Raw genomic sequence first — 15454 nt, forward strand, 5'->3', positions numbered from 1 at the left:
GACATGAGCCACTGCACCCAGCGGTGGTCTTTTTCAGATCATTTTCCTGGGCTCTAGCTTCCAGGGGTAGGAAGGGGAATACCTGCTCCCCACCACCTTACCCAGTTTTCATAATGGGAATTTGAGTTTTCCTGCCTAATTTGGCATCCCCTGCAGAAAGGAAGTTGGTTTAGATGTTGGATAGCAGAGAGACTGGCACAAGATGTTCAAGCTCACTCATACAAACAAAAAGGGCATTGATATGCCATCTTTTGTTCATCAAACTTGTCAATGTGAAAAAGACTGGAAAACTGAACAGTATCTTGGGATTGGGAAATGTGTGTTTCCCATTCATTGCTGGCAGGATAAAACCTTTCTGGGCATCAGCTTGACAATAGGTGTCAAATATGGAATACGCATACCCTTTGATCCAAGGTTTCAGCCTAAGGAGATAGCTGCAGGATGGACAAGGTATATAGGTCATGATGATATTCACTGCACTGTTGTTTCTAATTTATGTTTCCCGAGCTTGGGGGTAAGGGGTGGTACAGAGAGGGGCAATGAAAGATTCACTACAGAATGTTCAAGGTGAGTCTTTAAGAATGATCATCTGAACATTCCAACGAGAAATTTTTTCAAGCCTGCGTCAAGCTTTGAGGCTCGGTGGAGACCTGTAACCTTAGAATAGTGGGAGGGGGGGCCCAGATTAGAAAGGCAGTTCTTAGGTATCTCACCAGAGAGTTCAGATATTGTTTAGAAGCCAGGTGCGGTGCCTCACGCCTGTAATCCCAGCTACTCAGGAGGCTGAGGCAGGAGAATTGCTTGAACCCAGGAGATGGAGGTTGCAGTGAGCCGAGATCCTGTCACTGCACTCCAGCCTGGGTGATAGAGTGAGACTCCATCACACATACACACACACACAGGCACACGCACACACACAACATTGTTTAGGTATAAAGTTGCCAAATAACCTGTTATATGATGGCTACCTTATTGGGTACCCAATAATGAGTAAGATGGGTCTCTGCTGGGTTGAAGCCCACATATTAGTGAAAGTGATGATTGTAAACTGAATTGCAGTATCGTCAACTCAGTGTCATGAATGAGAGGTGCCAAGAGAGCCTGTGGAAGGAACATCTCCTGAAGGGGGTGATATCTAAGGTGAGACTTTAAGGATGAAGGGAAGTTAGCTAAGTAGAAAGATTCTAAGTTAGCTAAGGAAAGGTTCAAAGGAGAGGGAACAGCTCTGGCAAAGGCCTTTGAGTCTGGATCAAACTTGAGTCTGGATCAAACTTGAGTCTGGATCAAAAAAGTTGAGAGCCATTGCCTTCACATTTTAGTATGAATAATCAGATGGCTTTCTTCCTGGTGTCCAGATAAGAATTTTGACTAAGAGGAGAGTGGAGGCGATTAGGGACAGTGCAGAGCACCCTGGAGATGTCATCGTAGAGCCCTACTTACAATGGGGAGGGAGGTCAGAGGTAAAAACCATTTACTTTGAAACGTGGTGTAAGGTGGCCTTCATGTTTTAAAAAGGAGGAAGGGCTCTCTCTTCCCTGATTTCTCTCTTCTGCCTCAGGACTCAGACTAGCCCTTTTAGCAGAGGGGAGCCTACAGAGAGGAGGTCATATACTAGTTGATTTTGGACTAAAGACATCCCAAAGATGTACTATTTTTTGCTCCCTGCACTATTTTTTTTTTTTAATAGAACCAACGTTTAAAAATAGGATTTCTGCCTTCTCTTAAAACATCAGATGATCTGGTAACGCTGAGCTCCTGTTCTCACATGGGAACAACCGGCTGTAGCTGAGTGGCAGCCACCTCTTTAGAAAGATGTTAATTTGAAGTTTACTATAGTCCCCATCATTCCCTGTATTTCCCCCAACACTGAGAGCCAAGTCACTTGAAAGTCAATATGATGATTCAAACACCAGGTTCTTCACTCATTTGTAGGTTTGTGACCTGTGATATTTGTGGATTCGTGACCTTTGGTTTAGAGGTCAAGTATAGGGTTGTGAATAAAACTTGGATTTGAATCAGGTAAGAATTTTACCACGCTCAAAGACGGTGAATTAAAGATTAAAGAAAATATTGCATGCTTGGCATAATGTGTGGAACACAACAGCTATTGTAAACATCCACTAGGAATGTAAGCTGCAAGAGGGCAGGTAGAAACCGTGTTAGTTTGATCCGCTGGGGATATGACATTTAATTCTAATTTAATAGATTTAATTCTTTATAATATCCCCAGTAATTGTTGAATGAATGAGTGAGTGAATGAATGAACGGATGGATGAATGATGGGAGAGCCCGGCGGGGTTTTAAAGGCTGGAATGAAAAGGAAAGTAGTTATGATAACATCGTTTCGCTGGGACTCCAAGGTGCAGCCGGGAAGAAAAGCCCGCTGGGACGTGCCAGGCTCTGTGACTGCGCTCCGGTGGCACACAGACGGTAGGCATCTGCAACGTCCCTTGGGAGCCAGGCGGGGCTGACTTGCCCGGTACCTGTCGGGGCCATGTCCACCAGCTCTTGCACGGTCTGGTAACTGACAGCATCCTGATTCCTGCACGTTCCCGCCTCTGCCATCTGATCAGCAAAGACGGAGACCCACCCATGGGATCCACCTTCTAGCGCGAGCCCAGCCTTTTCCTCCAAGCCTGGACCGCGCCCACACTAGACATGGCCTCCCTCGGGCTTCACGCAGCAGGACCGCGCCCGCAGCCGGCAGGCATCCCGTCCAGCTGGGGAGGCAACTACCTTCCCACAGTGAATATGGCGGCCGAGGCGGCTTCAGCGCGGGGCGGGCGGCGCTGGGAGGCGCGTCACGTGAGTGGCCCAGCTGGGCGGACCGCGCGCGCGCCCGCTCGCCCCGCCGGCCGCCGCTCGCTCGCTGGCTCGGCGGCGCTCTGAGGTGTGTGGGGCGTCGAGCCCCCGGGCCCGGTGAGGCGCGGCGCTGCGGGATGCGGCGGCGGCCGTGGCGGGGCCGCGGGCCGGGCGGGCGGGCGCGGTGATGAGTGTCTGCGGCCGCCGCCATGTCCAAGGTAACGGCGCCCGGGTCCGGGCCGCCGGCGGCGGCGGGCGGGAAGGAGAAGCGCTCCTTCAGCAAGCGGCTATTCCGGAGCAGCCGCGCTGGCGGCGGCGCCGGGGGCCCCGGGGCGTCTGGGCCGGCCGCGCCCTCCTCGCCCTCCTCGCCCTCCTCGCCCTCCTCGGCACGCTCGGTGGGCAGCTTCATGAGCCGCGTTCTCAAGACGCTGTCCACGCTTTCGCACCTTAGCTCTGAGGGCGCCGCCCCGGACCGCGGCGGCCTCCGCAGCTGCTTCCCGCCCGGGCCGGCCGCCGCGCCCACGCCGCCGCCGTGCCCGCCGCCGCCCGCCTCTCCCGCGCCGCCGGCTTGCGCCGCCGAGCCAGTGCCCGGCGTGGCGGGACTCCGCAACCATGGCAACACGTGCTTCATGAACGCCACGCTGCAGTGCCTCAGCAACACCGAGCTCTTCGCCGAGTACCTGGCGCTGGGCCAGTACCGGGCGGGGCGACCCGAGCCCTCGCCTGACCCCGAGCAGCCTGCGGGCCGCGGCGCGCAGGGCCAGGGCGAGGTCACCGAGCAGCTGGCGCACCTGGTGCGGGCCCTCTGGACCCTGGAGTACACCCCGCAGCATAGCCGCGACTTTAAGGTGAGCCTGCGTGCCGCCACGCCCCAACTGCACCCCGAGTCCCTGGGGCACCTGCCCGCTCAGGTCTTCCTTCCCTCTGTTCCTCTTGGCCCGGCAGGCTTCTGCATTGGTTGCTCTGAGTGGTCTGGGCAATCTACCAGTGATTGTAAGGAGATTCATTCATTCATTCATTCATTCATGCACTCACTCACGCACTCACTCACTCAACATGTATTTATTGAGAGCTTGCTACATACGTGTCTGTACTCTGTGATATAAGGCAATGGGAGTGACGTTGCAATGAACAACTGTTTGCCTTCATGGAACTTGCATTTTTGTGGGATGGGAGTGTTGAGCACGGGTTCAAATCCTGGTTCTGCCACTTACTAGCAGTGTGACCTCGGGCAAGTTAAGCAGCCTGTCTGTGCTTACCGTTTCTTCATCTGGGACCTACTTCATAAGGTGGTTGTGAGCTGCGAACAAGTTGATATATTAGGTCGAACACAGTGGAATTACCCATATTTCACCGTTTTTTATTTACAGATTGGCACTTTTATAGGGTTCGACCTGATAAGTAAAATACTGCAATATCATGTGTATTTGTTATTATTTTTGTTATTAAACATTTGAAGAAGTTAACGAGATAATATCAGATAGTGGTTTGAAGAAAGAAAAACCTGCTGATGTGATTGATGTGCTGACAGGCTACTTTTTATTTTTATTTTATTTGTAGAGACAGGATCTTGCTCTGTTGCCCAGGCTGGAGTGCAGTGCTCACATAGCCTCAAACTCCTGGGCTCAAGCGATCCTCCTGCCTCAGCCTCCTGAGTATTTAATAGCTGGGACTACAGACACACACCACCATACCTGGCTATTTTTTATTTTTAAAACACTTTTGTAGAGACCAGGATTTTGCTGTGTTGCCCACGCTGGTCTTGAACTCTTGTCCTCAAGCCACCCTCCCAGCTTTGGCCTCCCAAAGTGCTGAGATTACAAGGGTGAGCTCTACATCCATGAGGGATATGTATGGCCCTTGACCAAGCCCTCCTTTGCTGTCTGCTGGTGGGGCTGCAAGTGTAATGAGAGGGTGAGATTTGAGAGCCGCGTGGTGGGCTGGGGCTGGATGGTATGGGACCATTTAGGATGCACTAAGAAATTGGGCTGTTACTCTAAGCAGAGGGGGAACATGATGTGATATTGTGTAAGGGATACTTTTAGGTGGGACATGAATATGGTATTAAACAGCGTGAAATTGGGCCGGGCGCAGTGGCTCATGCCTGTAATCCCAGCACTTTGGGAGGCCACGGCGGGCAGATCACGAGGTCAGGAGTTCGAGACCAGCCTGACCAACATGGAGAAACTCCATCTCTACTAAAAATACAAAATTAGACGGGCGTGGTGGTGCATGCCTGTTATCCTGGCTACTCAGGAGGCCGACGCAGGAGAATCGCTTGAACCCTGGAGGCGGAGGTTGCGGTGAGCCGAGATCACGCCATTGCTCTCCAGCCTGGGCAACAAGAAACTCTGTCTCTAAAAAGAAAACAAAACAAAACAAAAAACAGTGTGAAATCACACAGGGAAAAAGTTAATTCCTTTTTTTTTCCTATCCTGATCTTGCCCAGGACAAAGTCTCAGCTTGATGTTAGCCTGTTTTTAACACCTCTTGTTCACCCCCCACCCATTTTTTTTTAAACAGAGAGAACAAGCTTCAAGTCTAGAAGCGTTGGCAGGCAACAGTAGCTAGAATTTAATAAGGTTATGCTTTTATTGGGTTTCCATTTGTCTTCAATTCTTGGCAAAAGGTACTGGTTTCCCATTGGTGCTATAAAACTTCTTTATAACATACATTTATTTAAGTAAAAGGAGATGATTTTGTTAAAATATAAAAAGGTGAACTAGCCGAGGATCTGCACTTGGTTAAGATCCTGCTTTCTTGCTGACGAACTACATGGCCAGTGTGCATCTCTCCCCGTTTAATACCTTTTCCTTATAGTTTATGCTGCTCAGTGCTGTTTTTCTTGGAAAAAAATCGTTGCTGTTTGATCTTGACTTGAATGGAAGTACTTGAATGAGATAGGGACTGGAAAAAAATGAGATCTATGTCAGAGATCTCAAAATTATTATTATTATTATTATTATTATTGAGATGGAATCTCGCTCTATCGCCCAGGCTGGAGGGCAGTGGCCTAATCTCAGCCCACTGCAGCCTCTGCCTCCTGTGTTCAATCAAGCAATTCTCCTGTCTCAGCCTCCCGAGTTGCTGGGACTACAGGCGCCCACCTCATACCCAGTTAATTTTTGATCCACTTTCCTCGGCCTCCCCAAGTGCTGAGATTACAGGTGTGAGCCACCGTGCCCAGCTGAGATCTCAAAATTAGAAAGGGAGAATGATCAGGAGAACTGGCTACTGTAGGTCCACCCCCCACCCCCCATCCTGCCTCTCTTTGCTTACAATTGCCTGTAAGTAGCCACAGCATTTGTAAACTTTTCGAGGTCAGAGCCTAGTATTTAAGTTCGGTTTTCTCCTCTTTTCCAAAATGTGAAAATCAATTTCTATAGCATCTTTGTATGTGAACATTTCCGTTGCTTTTTATGAGTTTGTGTTCACTTTTTTATCCATTAAGCTGTGAACAGAAATGGGTCAATAATTCTAGAAGTGCAGAGACTGATTTATAGGCATGTTTTGGCAGACATGAAAGATTCTTAGAGGCCTGACTTTTTAAAAATTGTAATCTCCTGAACCTTTAGTAGGTTTCACTCTACATTCATTCATTCACCTCCCATTTATCGAAGGCTTACTTAATCAGTTAGGAATGCCTTCAGCCCAAGAAAGGAAAAGCCCTAATGATAGTGCCTTAAGCAATAAAAACGTTGCAGTTGGCACACACAGTGATTCCGGAGTTGAATGGTTCTATGGTTCAGTGGCTTGTTGGGCCCAACAAGAATCCAGACCATTTCTGTATTTCCACCCTGTTGTCTTTTTAGCTATCATTGACTTTTTGTTCCTATGTTTGTCACCTCATGGTTGTCCAATGATGGCAGCCACAGCACCTAGCATTCTACCCAGGAGGGCAGGAAGTCATTAGGGAAATAAAAATTCTTCCAGAAGCCCCCTCAGCAGGCTTCTGCTGACATCTCAGTGGCTATAACCATGTCAGTTGGCTGTCATGGCGGCTGAAGGGTGGGTATTTGGGTTTTCTTGTCTCCATAGAGGAGATGAGTAAAGGAGGGGTTTACCTCCCAGGCAGCTATGAAGTGCTGAGTCTAGTGGGATCTAGGAAGTTCCCAGAGACAGCGCTTCTCACGCGTCAGTGTGCACATAATTCACCTGGGGATCTTGCTACAAAGCAAATGGAGATTCGGTAGAGCTGGAGTGGTGCCCAAAATTCTGCATTTCTAACAAACTCCCTGGTGATGCTGGTGCTTTTGGCTCAAGGACCATCCTGTGTGTAGCAGGCACCAAGGAACAAGGAAAGCATTACCGAAAAGGTGGCTCCTGAGCAGTGTTCTGGAAGATGAATAGAAATTTGCAGGGCGAGGAAGTAGTAGAGTGGCATGAAAGGGCGTGTGGTTTTGGGGAATAGACACTAAGTGGCTGGCTGCACCACTGAGAGCAGTGGGGGTGCAGGAAGCCTGGGAGAAGTGTGTTGGAAACGCACTGTGAAGGGCTTCGTGATCTATGCTGGTTTGGATTTCATCCTCTGCAAGTTGAGAATCCAGAGCTGATTTTTAAGCAAGTAAGTGGTATAATTAGATTCTTTTCCCCTTTTTATTCCCCCAAGTTAGGTAACTCTGGCAAATTGATTACTTTTTAAAAAAATGTTTTATTTTAGCTAAATTTGATGGATATTATTTTGAGTATAAAGAAAGTTGAATGCTAAGGCAGGACACAGTGGCTCATGTCTGTAATCCCAGGTGGGAGGTGTAATCCCTTTGGGAGGCCAGGGTGGGTGGATCACTTGAGACCAAGAGTTCCAGACCAGCCTGGACAACATGGTGAAATCACGTCCCTACTAAAAAAATACAAAAAGTAGCCGAGCATGGTGGCGCACACCTGTAATCCCAGCTACTCGGGAGTTTGAGGCACGAGAATCTCTTGAACGCAGGAGGTGGAGGTTGCAGTGAGCAGAGACCACGCCACTGCGCTCCAGTCTGGGTGACAGAGCAAGGCTCTGTCCCTCCCGCCCCCGCCAAAACAAAACAAAACAAAGTTAAACACCAGAAGATGGACCTGAGGGCTCACTCTTGCTTCGCCTGCTTGGGGTGGACATTGTTATTTCATTCAGATGTCCTTCACTCTCAGATCGTTCATATTCAGCCGTAGAATCCTGCTCAGTTCTAGAAGGGCTCTAGGCAGCCACCATCAGTTGGTTGAAGTTGGCAGAGGAGATAAAACCAATTTGCCATCTTGAGATGGTTTGCCTTGAGGTTAGAAAAGCACTTACTACGTCTTTGTGTTTTATTATCTTAAAACTTTAAGTTACTAATGTTTTTCTTGTAAGTTTTTCAATTAGAATTCTTTCTTCCTTTCTAACCACATTGATTTGAGTTTTAGGAGCCTGCCAAGTAGATGGTTTTTGGTTTTGGATGGGCTAGATGGTTGTTAAAGTTGGGTTTTCGTTTCCCAGGATGAAATGAATTGACTAGCTGAAACTTGATACGCTTTAAAAAACGTCTCTAGTCATTACCTTTATCCTTTCTCTTTTTACACTTTTTTGTTTGTTTGTTTCCTACTCTTAGACCACTGGTTTTCAACACGGGCACTTTTGCCTGTCCTCACCCCACCCTGCTCCCACCCCCTGGGACATTTGTCAATGTCTGGAACCCTACTTGGTTGTCACAGCTGGGATCAGGATGCTACTGGCATGTGGTGGGTAGATTCCAGGGATGCTGCTAAATGTCACACAATGTGCAGGACAGCCCCCCTTAATAAAGGATTTTCACCCCCAAGTGTCAATATTGCTGAGGCTGAGAAACTTTGGAGGAATGTTTGGAGACTCAGCACAAGTTTCCCCTTACTTCCCTAACCTTTAAAATGGTTACCTTGTTGTCTCTCTCTCTCTCTTTCTGTCTCTGTGTTCTCGCTCTCTCTCACTGTCTCTTGCGCTGTCTCACTCTCTTCCCCGCAACCTCTCCCTCTCTCTTTCTCCTTCTCTGTCTCCCCTGTCTCTGAGTGTGTATGTGTGTTTGCAGCAGCACTAGGGTAAAACTTAGACTTCACAGGCAGGACCCTTGTATCACTTTCTTAGTAAAATAGTGAGAGTAAATAAATCACTTTGAATACATAATATGCTGTTTTAAAGGGAAATCAGCTTATTGCTTTCATAGGAGCATGGGTGCCCCAGATTCTCACAAATGCTTTCTGAGTTTTAGTGCTCAGAGCCGTTTTGCAACAAGTAAAAAGATGGATGGTCATCTTTCAAGCAAGAAAGATAAATTTTATGGCAGCAGTTTTTAAATTGTGCTGGCGAAGAACAGCTAGAACAGAGTGATCTATTGATAAAAGAATTGTGGGGACTCCTTCCAAATTTGCAGTGAAACAAATAGTAATTGATGAATAGAATTCTCTCTCACATATTTTTTTTTTCCTTGAACTTTGGTGCCTTGTAGTGCTTATTTATTAGTGAGAATTCTCAAGTCACTAAAGGAATAAACATGCATAAGAGACTAGTGGGGAACAACCTGGCAATTGGAGGCTCACACTTGCTGAGTTTCCCAGCCTGCTTTTCCATGCACCCATGCTGGGGGTTCTGGTGCTATGCTGCACACCCATGGTACACAGTTTTTTTCTGGTTTGTGTCAAGCTCTTTTAGTATACTGTTATTTCAGTGTTTTCCACAAAGCACACTGACTTCAGGGTGTCCCTTGGGGGAAAAAATGAAATTGTGTAGGTCACATTTAGTTTTGTGACAGAGTATAAAATAGAAACTACATCCCTTCCTGGTCAGTTCTCTGGTCCATCAAATGCCATCACTTGAGTTTTAGCAAAGCTCCAAATCTTTGAGGGAGAAAGTTGATAGAATCATGAAATTTTAGACTCGGAAGGAGACTCATGTGGTGTGAGTAGTCCGTAGCCTTTCAGGATGAGGGAACTGAGTTCACCTGCTGGCTAGATGTTGAGGGAGCAGAACCAGAGTTCTGACTTCCACTGACTGTCAACTCTGTGTACCCCTGCGCTGCTGGTGCACAAATGGTCCTGGGCCTGGGGTGACCTTATCAGTACAAGCAATGAAACGACAGGTCTCAACATAACACATACACGGGCAGAGGGGACATGCTGAAACGTGTAACATTTTTTCCTCTGAGACTGTGGTGCTGAATTGGAGTGAAAATAAGGTCATCTGCAGCTGGCTTCACGTTTGTGCGATTGCTCCTCAGGCTTAGGTGTTTTTGGAAGTCTTTCTTAAAACACATTCCTTTCAGACTGTTTCAACACATATATCAACACGTGTGGATCTCTCTCCAGTAAGCTTTAAGCTGATGTTTGCCACATCTTACCAAGTTTGGTAAAAGTAAAGTGTTAAGAATGACAGTAAATTTTCCAAGAGGACTAATTGAGGAATAAAAATACATGTGATAATTATGAACTCCATATTTGTGGACCTGAATCACATTTGCTGCGCAGTTATTGTTAGTTTAGGTGTTGGGCTGGGAATAGAGGATTAAGTACAAAGGTTATAGGACTACGTTCATGCCCTCAGAGAACTTAGCTGCTTATAGAGAAGCTGTTTTAAGTTGTCCTGGTGAGGAAAGTTCACTGGGAGCTCAGAGAGAGGTGAGATCATTGTGTACGAAAGTGTAAGTAGAAAGATTGATTTATTCATCCTTTTATTTGTTGTCAGCAATTAAGCATCTACAAATTTGAGTTTCTAACTCCATGCCACATATTGTACAGGTCATTTGTTATATAGTGGAAAACAAGGTGATATGATAATGGTAAAAAAACTGTAAAAGACCGTGTGGTCCCTTCCTTCATGGAACTTTTATTGCTACAGAGGAGGCAGATATTATTCAATAAACACTGGTAAATATGAAATTAAGAATTACAGTAGGCCAGACATGTTGGCATGCGCCTGTAATCCCAGCACTTTGGGAGGCTGAGGCAGGCAGATAGCTTGAGCCCAGGAGTTCGAGACCAGCCTGGGCAACAGGCGAAACCCTGTCTCTCCAAAAAGTACAAAAATTAGCTGGGTGTGGTGGCACACACCTGTGGTTCCAGCTACTTTGGAGGCTGAGGTGGGAAGATCACCTGAGCCTGGGAGGTCAAGGCTGTAGTGAGCTGAGATTGCACCACTGCCCTCTGGCCTGGGCTACAGAGTGAGACCCTGTGTCCAAAAGATAAAAATTAAAAAAAATATATTGTATAAGTGCTAAAGAGAAATAGGTGTATGAGAGGGAGTAGTGGGTGTGACCAGGCAGGAGGAATAAAATGCAGAATGCGCTATAGTTGGAAAGAGCTGAGGGTACACTTAAAAGTCTGACGGATCTTATTTGCGGCTAGAGAGCCAGGAGGAAAGTGGGGTGGAGGAGGTGGAAAGAGAGGCAGGGGCCGGGTAGGCAGAGGCCGAGTCTGCCTTGTGTAGCTATAGTGTCTTATAGACCAAGGTAAGGGGTTTTAGATTTTATTCCAAGACACATGGGGGCTGTTGTAGGCTTTAAACAGAGTCCTGGTATGATTTTGGGAAAATGTGAAGTGGCCATTCCGGGCACTGAATAGTGAGTAGAATGGAGGCAGAGACCAGTCAGGAGGCTTTTGTGATGAACTAGGTAAAAGGGATGATGGAGGGAGGTGGAGAAGTGGATGGATTTAAGATGTGTCTGGAGGTAGACTTTTGACAGAACTTGCTAATGGATTGATTTGTGGCCAGACACTGGAGCAGAGGACATCGAGGAGAGCATCCAGAATAACTCCCACCTGTTTTCCTGAGCAACTGGGGCTGTATACCTATTTGAGGAGAAGCAGTTTTGGGGGAGTCAGGAATTCAGGTTCAGATATGTTAAATAGTACACTCATGAGATGTCTAGTAGGCAGTAAGGAACTCAGAAGATAAGATAAACATTTTGGAGTCGTCCCCAGTAGATGACGTATTTAAAGCCATGGGCTATAGACTTAGAATGGGATTTGAAGATAAATAAAACATTGATAGTTAAGGAGAAGAGAGATGACATTCTAGGTTGCTAAGGAAATATTCTGAGCAGAGATATAGATATAGCATGGTCTGGGGACAGAGAGCCTTGATTTGGAGCAGATTCTCGGCCTTGGCACTGTTGCTATTTTGGGCTGGATAATTCTTTGTTGTTGGGGGCTGTCCTGGCACTGTAGGATGTTTAGCAGAATCCCTGGCCTTCACCCACTAGATGTGATTGTACTCCCTCCCCGCTACTCCAAGGCATGGCAATTAAAAATGTCTCCAGATACTGCCAAATGTCCCTGGGCAGCAAAATTGAGAACCACTGATTTGGAATGAAGGGGAGATAAATTTAGATGACTGGGGAGAGGAGAGGGGGCACATTATGGATGACTTTGAGAGTCTGTCGCAACAGTTTAGCCTTGAGGCTGCAATCAGTAGTGATTCAACTGAGGCTTCTTGAGTTGTGCAGAGAGATTGATTTGATGAAAACTATTTTAGAAAAATGGGTCTCATGGTGAGCGAAAATGAATCAAATGGAGGAGAAAATAAATACAGGGAGAAAACAATCACAGGAATGAAGTGAGGAAAAGGGGGAGGAAAGGTGAATCCAAGACACATTTTGGAGGACATTGGACATTATTAAGGAAACTACAAGACGCGGAGTGGTAAAGGGAATACTGAGATTTCAGGCCAAGGTGATAAAGAAATAATAGGGATATTTGATATAAATTTAATAGCTGATAAAAATTGAGCACTTAGAAAGGGAAGTTGTTTGTGGAGCATGAGGAGCAGAAAGATTGTGCATTTAATTTGAATATGTGGGGTTGGGAGTCATAGGATATGACCTTCCCACTTAAGAGATGAAGTCTTAATAGACAGTTGGAAATCAGGTGCAATTTAGGACTAGCTGTATAGACTTGGATTCAGCTGCATAGAGGTGATAATTGAAGCCAGGAGCATATTTAGAAGGTCTGAGGCCCATGACAAAGCCTTTGAGGGAAACTAAAACTGAGAGGACAGGAGGAGAAAGAGGACCTCCTAAGGGGCAGTCAGAGAGGTAGCAGCAAAACCAGGAAGGCAGAGTCATGACACCTGGTTTGCTTTACAGTTTGACGACCTGCTCTTAGCGCTGAATACAGTGTAGAGCTGCAGAAATATCAATTTATTTTATTTTATTTTTTATTTCGAGACGGAGTCTTGCTCTGTTGCCCAGGCTGCAGTGCAGTGGCATGATCAGTGTGATCTCAGCTCACTGCAACTTCTGCCTCCCGGGTTCAAGCAATTCTCCTGCCTCAGCCTCCCGAGTAACTGGGATTACAGGTGCACATCACTGTGGCCAGCTCATTTTTGTATTTTAGTAGAGATGGGGTTTCACCATGTTGGCCAGGCTGGTCTCGAACTCCTGACCTCAGGTGGTCCACCCACTTCAGCCTCCCAAAGTTCTAGGATTAACAGGCGTGAGCCACCGCGCCTAGCCTGAAATATCAATTTATGCCCATTAAGAAACAAATCAGGTTGGTATTTTGCAGACAGGGTATAGATTTATTAAGTTCGCAGATTTATTGAGCACATATACTGTGGTGGTCCTGCATTAGAAGGCACTGGAGATATGGCAATGAGTGAAGTGGCCCATGTCCTCAAGGAATTCAGGGTTTAGAAGGGAAGACAAATGGGTATAAAAATAATTGCAATAGGACAGGACGAGTACTGGGACAAAGTTACGTACAAAAGTGCTGTGCAAACCTAGGGGTGAGGTCACCTGAGGGAGGAATGGGGCCTGCGGGGTGACTGAAGAAACAATACCTGCTCCGTGTCTTGAAGGATTTGGTAGGAATTTTCTAGGTAGATAGGGGAAGGGTGGGAAAGTCCTTTGCAGGGTAGCAAAGCCCGTAAGTGCAAAGGTTTGGAACCTCAAACAACATGGCTTCTTCAGAAAATGTCAAGGGTCTAGGGTGGTTGTAGCAGAAGGGTAGTGGTTGACAAGGTAGAATGGGAGGAGGCCCACTGAGTGATGGTTTGAGCAGGGCTGGCTCTGGAAGTCCTTGGGTGCCATGTTGCAGAATGGCATTCTGCAAAGGCAGAAACCAAATAATTTTAGACAAGCTTGTGGTAGGATTGTCTTTTTTCTTTTATTTTTAAAAGAATGTTCACTCATGAGGCTAGGTGCATTGAGGATGGGTTGAGTGATGATGAAAGAGGGGAAAGGACAGAAACTGATTCAGGACAAACAGTATATATATATACTTTAGCCTCTTTGAAACTGGTAACATTTGGGAAACTGAAGCAATTTAGAACTTTTCAAAGATGATAAATTCTATTTTAGACATGTTATATTTGTGGTCCCATGGTAATTCATGAGGGGAAATATTTGGTAGTTTAAGATAGAGTTTTGGCTAGATATTTCTATTTGTTATTAAACTCCAATTCTGAGGTTTTTAAAAAATGTCTTCCCAACCAACGATGTAAACTAGCACTGAATCTGTCATTCTGATTTGACCTAGTTTGGTTCTTTACACGTTTGCAGGGGCAGAGCTTCAACTTGAACTTAGGGCAGTGTGACATACATGTTCTTACTCTGTGGAACGCACTGCCCTAAGGTGCCATTGATTTACATTTTTGTACTTCTTGTCCACTTAAGATATTTTATATAGTTGTTATTCTGGTCAGACCACTTCGGATTATGAGTTTTAAATGCAACTTGTAGGCCGGGCGCGGTGGCTCAAGCCTGTAATCCCAGCACTTTGGGAGGCCGAGACGGGCGGATCACGAGGTCAGGAGATCGAGACCATTCTGGCTAACACAGTGAAACCCCGTCTCTACTAAAAAATACAAAAAACTAGCCGGGCGTGGTGGCAGTCGCCTGTAGTCCCAGCTGCTCAGGAGGCTGAGGCAGGAGAATAGCGTGAACCCGGGAGGCGGAGCTTGCAGTGAGCTGAGATCCGGCCACTGCGCTCCAGCCTGGGCGACAGAACGAGACTCCATCTCAAAAAAAAAAAAAAAAATAAATGCAACTTATAAAACATTTTTTTTTTTTTTTTTTTTTTTTTTTTTTTTTGAGACGGAGTCTCGCTCTGTCGCCCAGGCTGGAGCGCAGTGGCCAGATCTCAGCTCACTGCAAGCTCCGCCTCCCGGGTTCACGCCATTCTCCTGCCTCAGCCTCCCGAGTAGCTGGGACTACAGGCGCCCGCCACCTCGCCCGGCTAGTTTTTTGTATTTTTTAGTAGAGACGGGGTTTCACCGTGTTAGCCAGGATAGTCTCGATCTCCTGACCTCGTGATCCACCCGTCTCGGCCTCCCAAAGTGCTGGGATTACAGGCTTGAGCCACCGCGCCCGGCCGTAAAACATTTTTTAATGTTTCTAAAGAACATTTGTAATACTGTTTAGTGTTTAATGATTTATGTGGTATCATCACATTGCTAAGTGATAATTTGCTTATCCTGTCCTCTTCCTTTGTACATTTTCTTCCCTACTCTTTTTTTTTTTTTTTAACTATAATGAACATGAATTGTGTTAATAGCTTTTTGCTTTGTTGGGTTATTTCTTTAGGATACATTTCCAGACATATCCTTAGAACATCAAAAACATATGGACATCTTTTTGATTTCTCATGTGTTATATTACATTGCAAAGAAAAGAAATTACAAAAATTACAGTGCTGCTAGTTGATAATAAACTTCACCCAGCACAGTAAA

General features: G+C 46.3%; 1 protein-coding gene across 1 annotated transcript in view; it reads left to right on the forward strand.

Moving 5' to 3' along the window:
* The first annotated feature begins 2829 nt into the window (after positions 1-2829).
* USP31 (ubiquitin specific peptidase 31) overlaps positions 2830-15454 on the forward strand; it is a 99329-nt gene continuing 86704 nt past the window's right edge. Inside the window, exon 1 of the mRNA XM_050773820.1 lies at positions 2830-3650. Within this exon, the coding sequence (XP_050629777.1) occupies positions 3012-3650 (639 nt within the window). The 5' untranslated portion in view covers positions 2830-3011. The remainder of the gene's footprint in view (positions 3651-15454) is intronic.

Source organism: Macaca thibetana, chromosome 20 (genome assembly GCF_024542745.1).
Source record: "Macaca thibetana thibetana isolate TM-01 chromosome 20, ASM2454274v1, whole genome shotgun sequence".
NCBI classification, from domain to species: Eukaryota; Metazoa; Chordata; class Mammalia; order Primates; family Cercopithecidae; genus Macaca; species Macaca thibetana.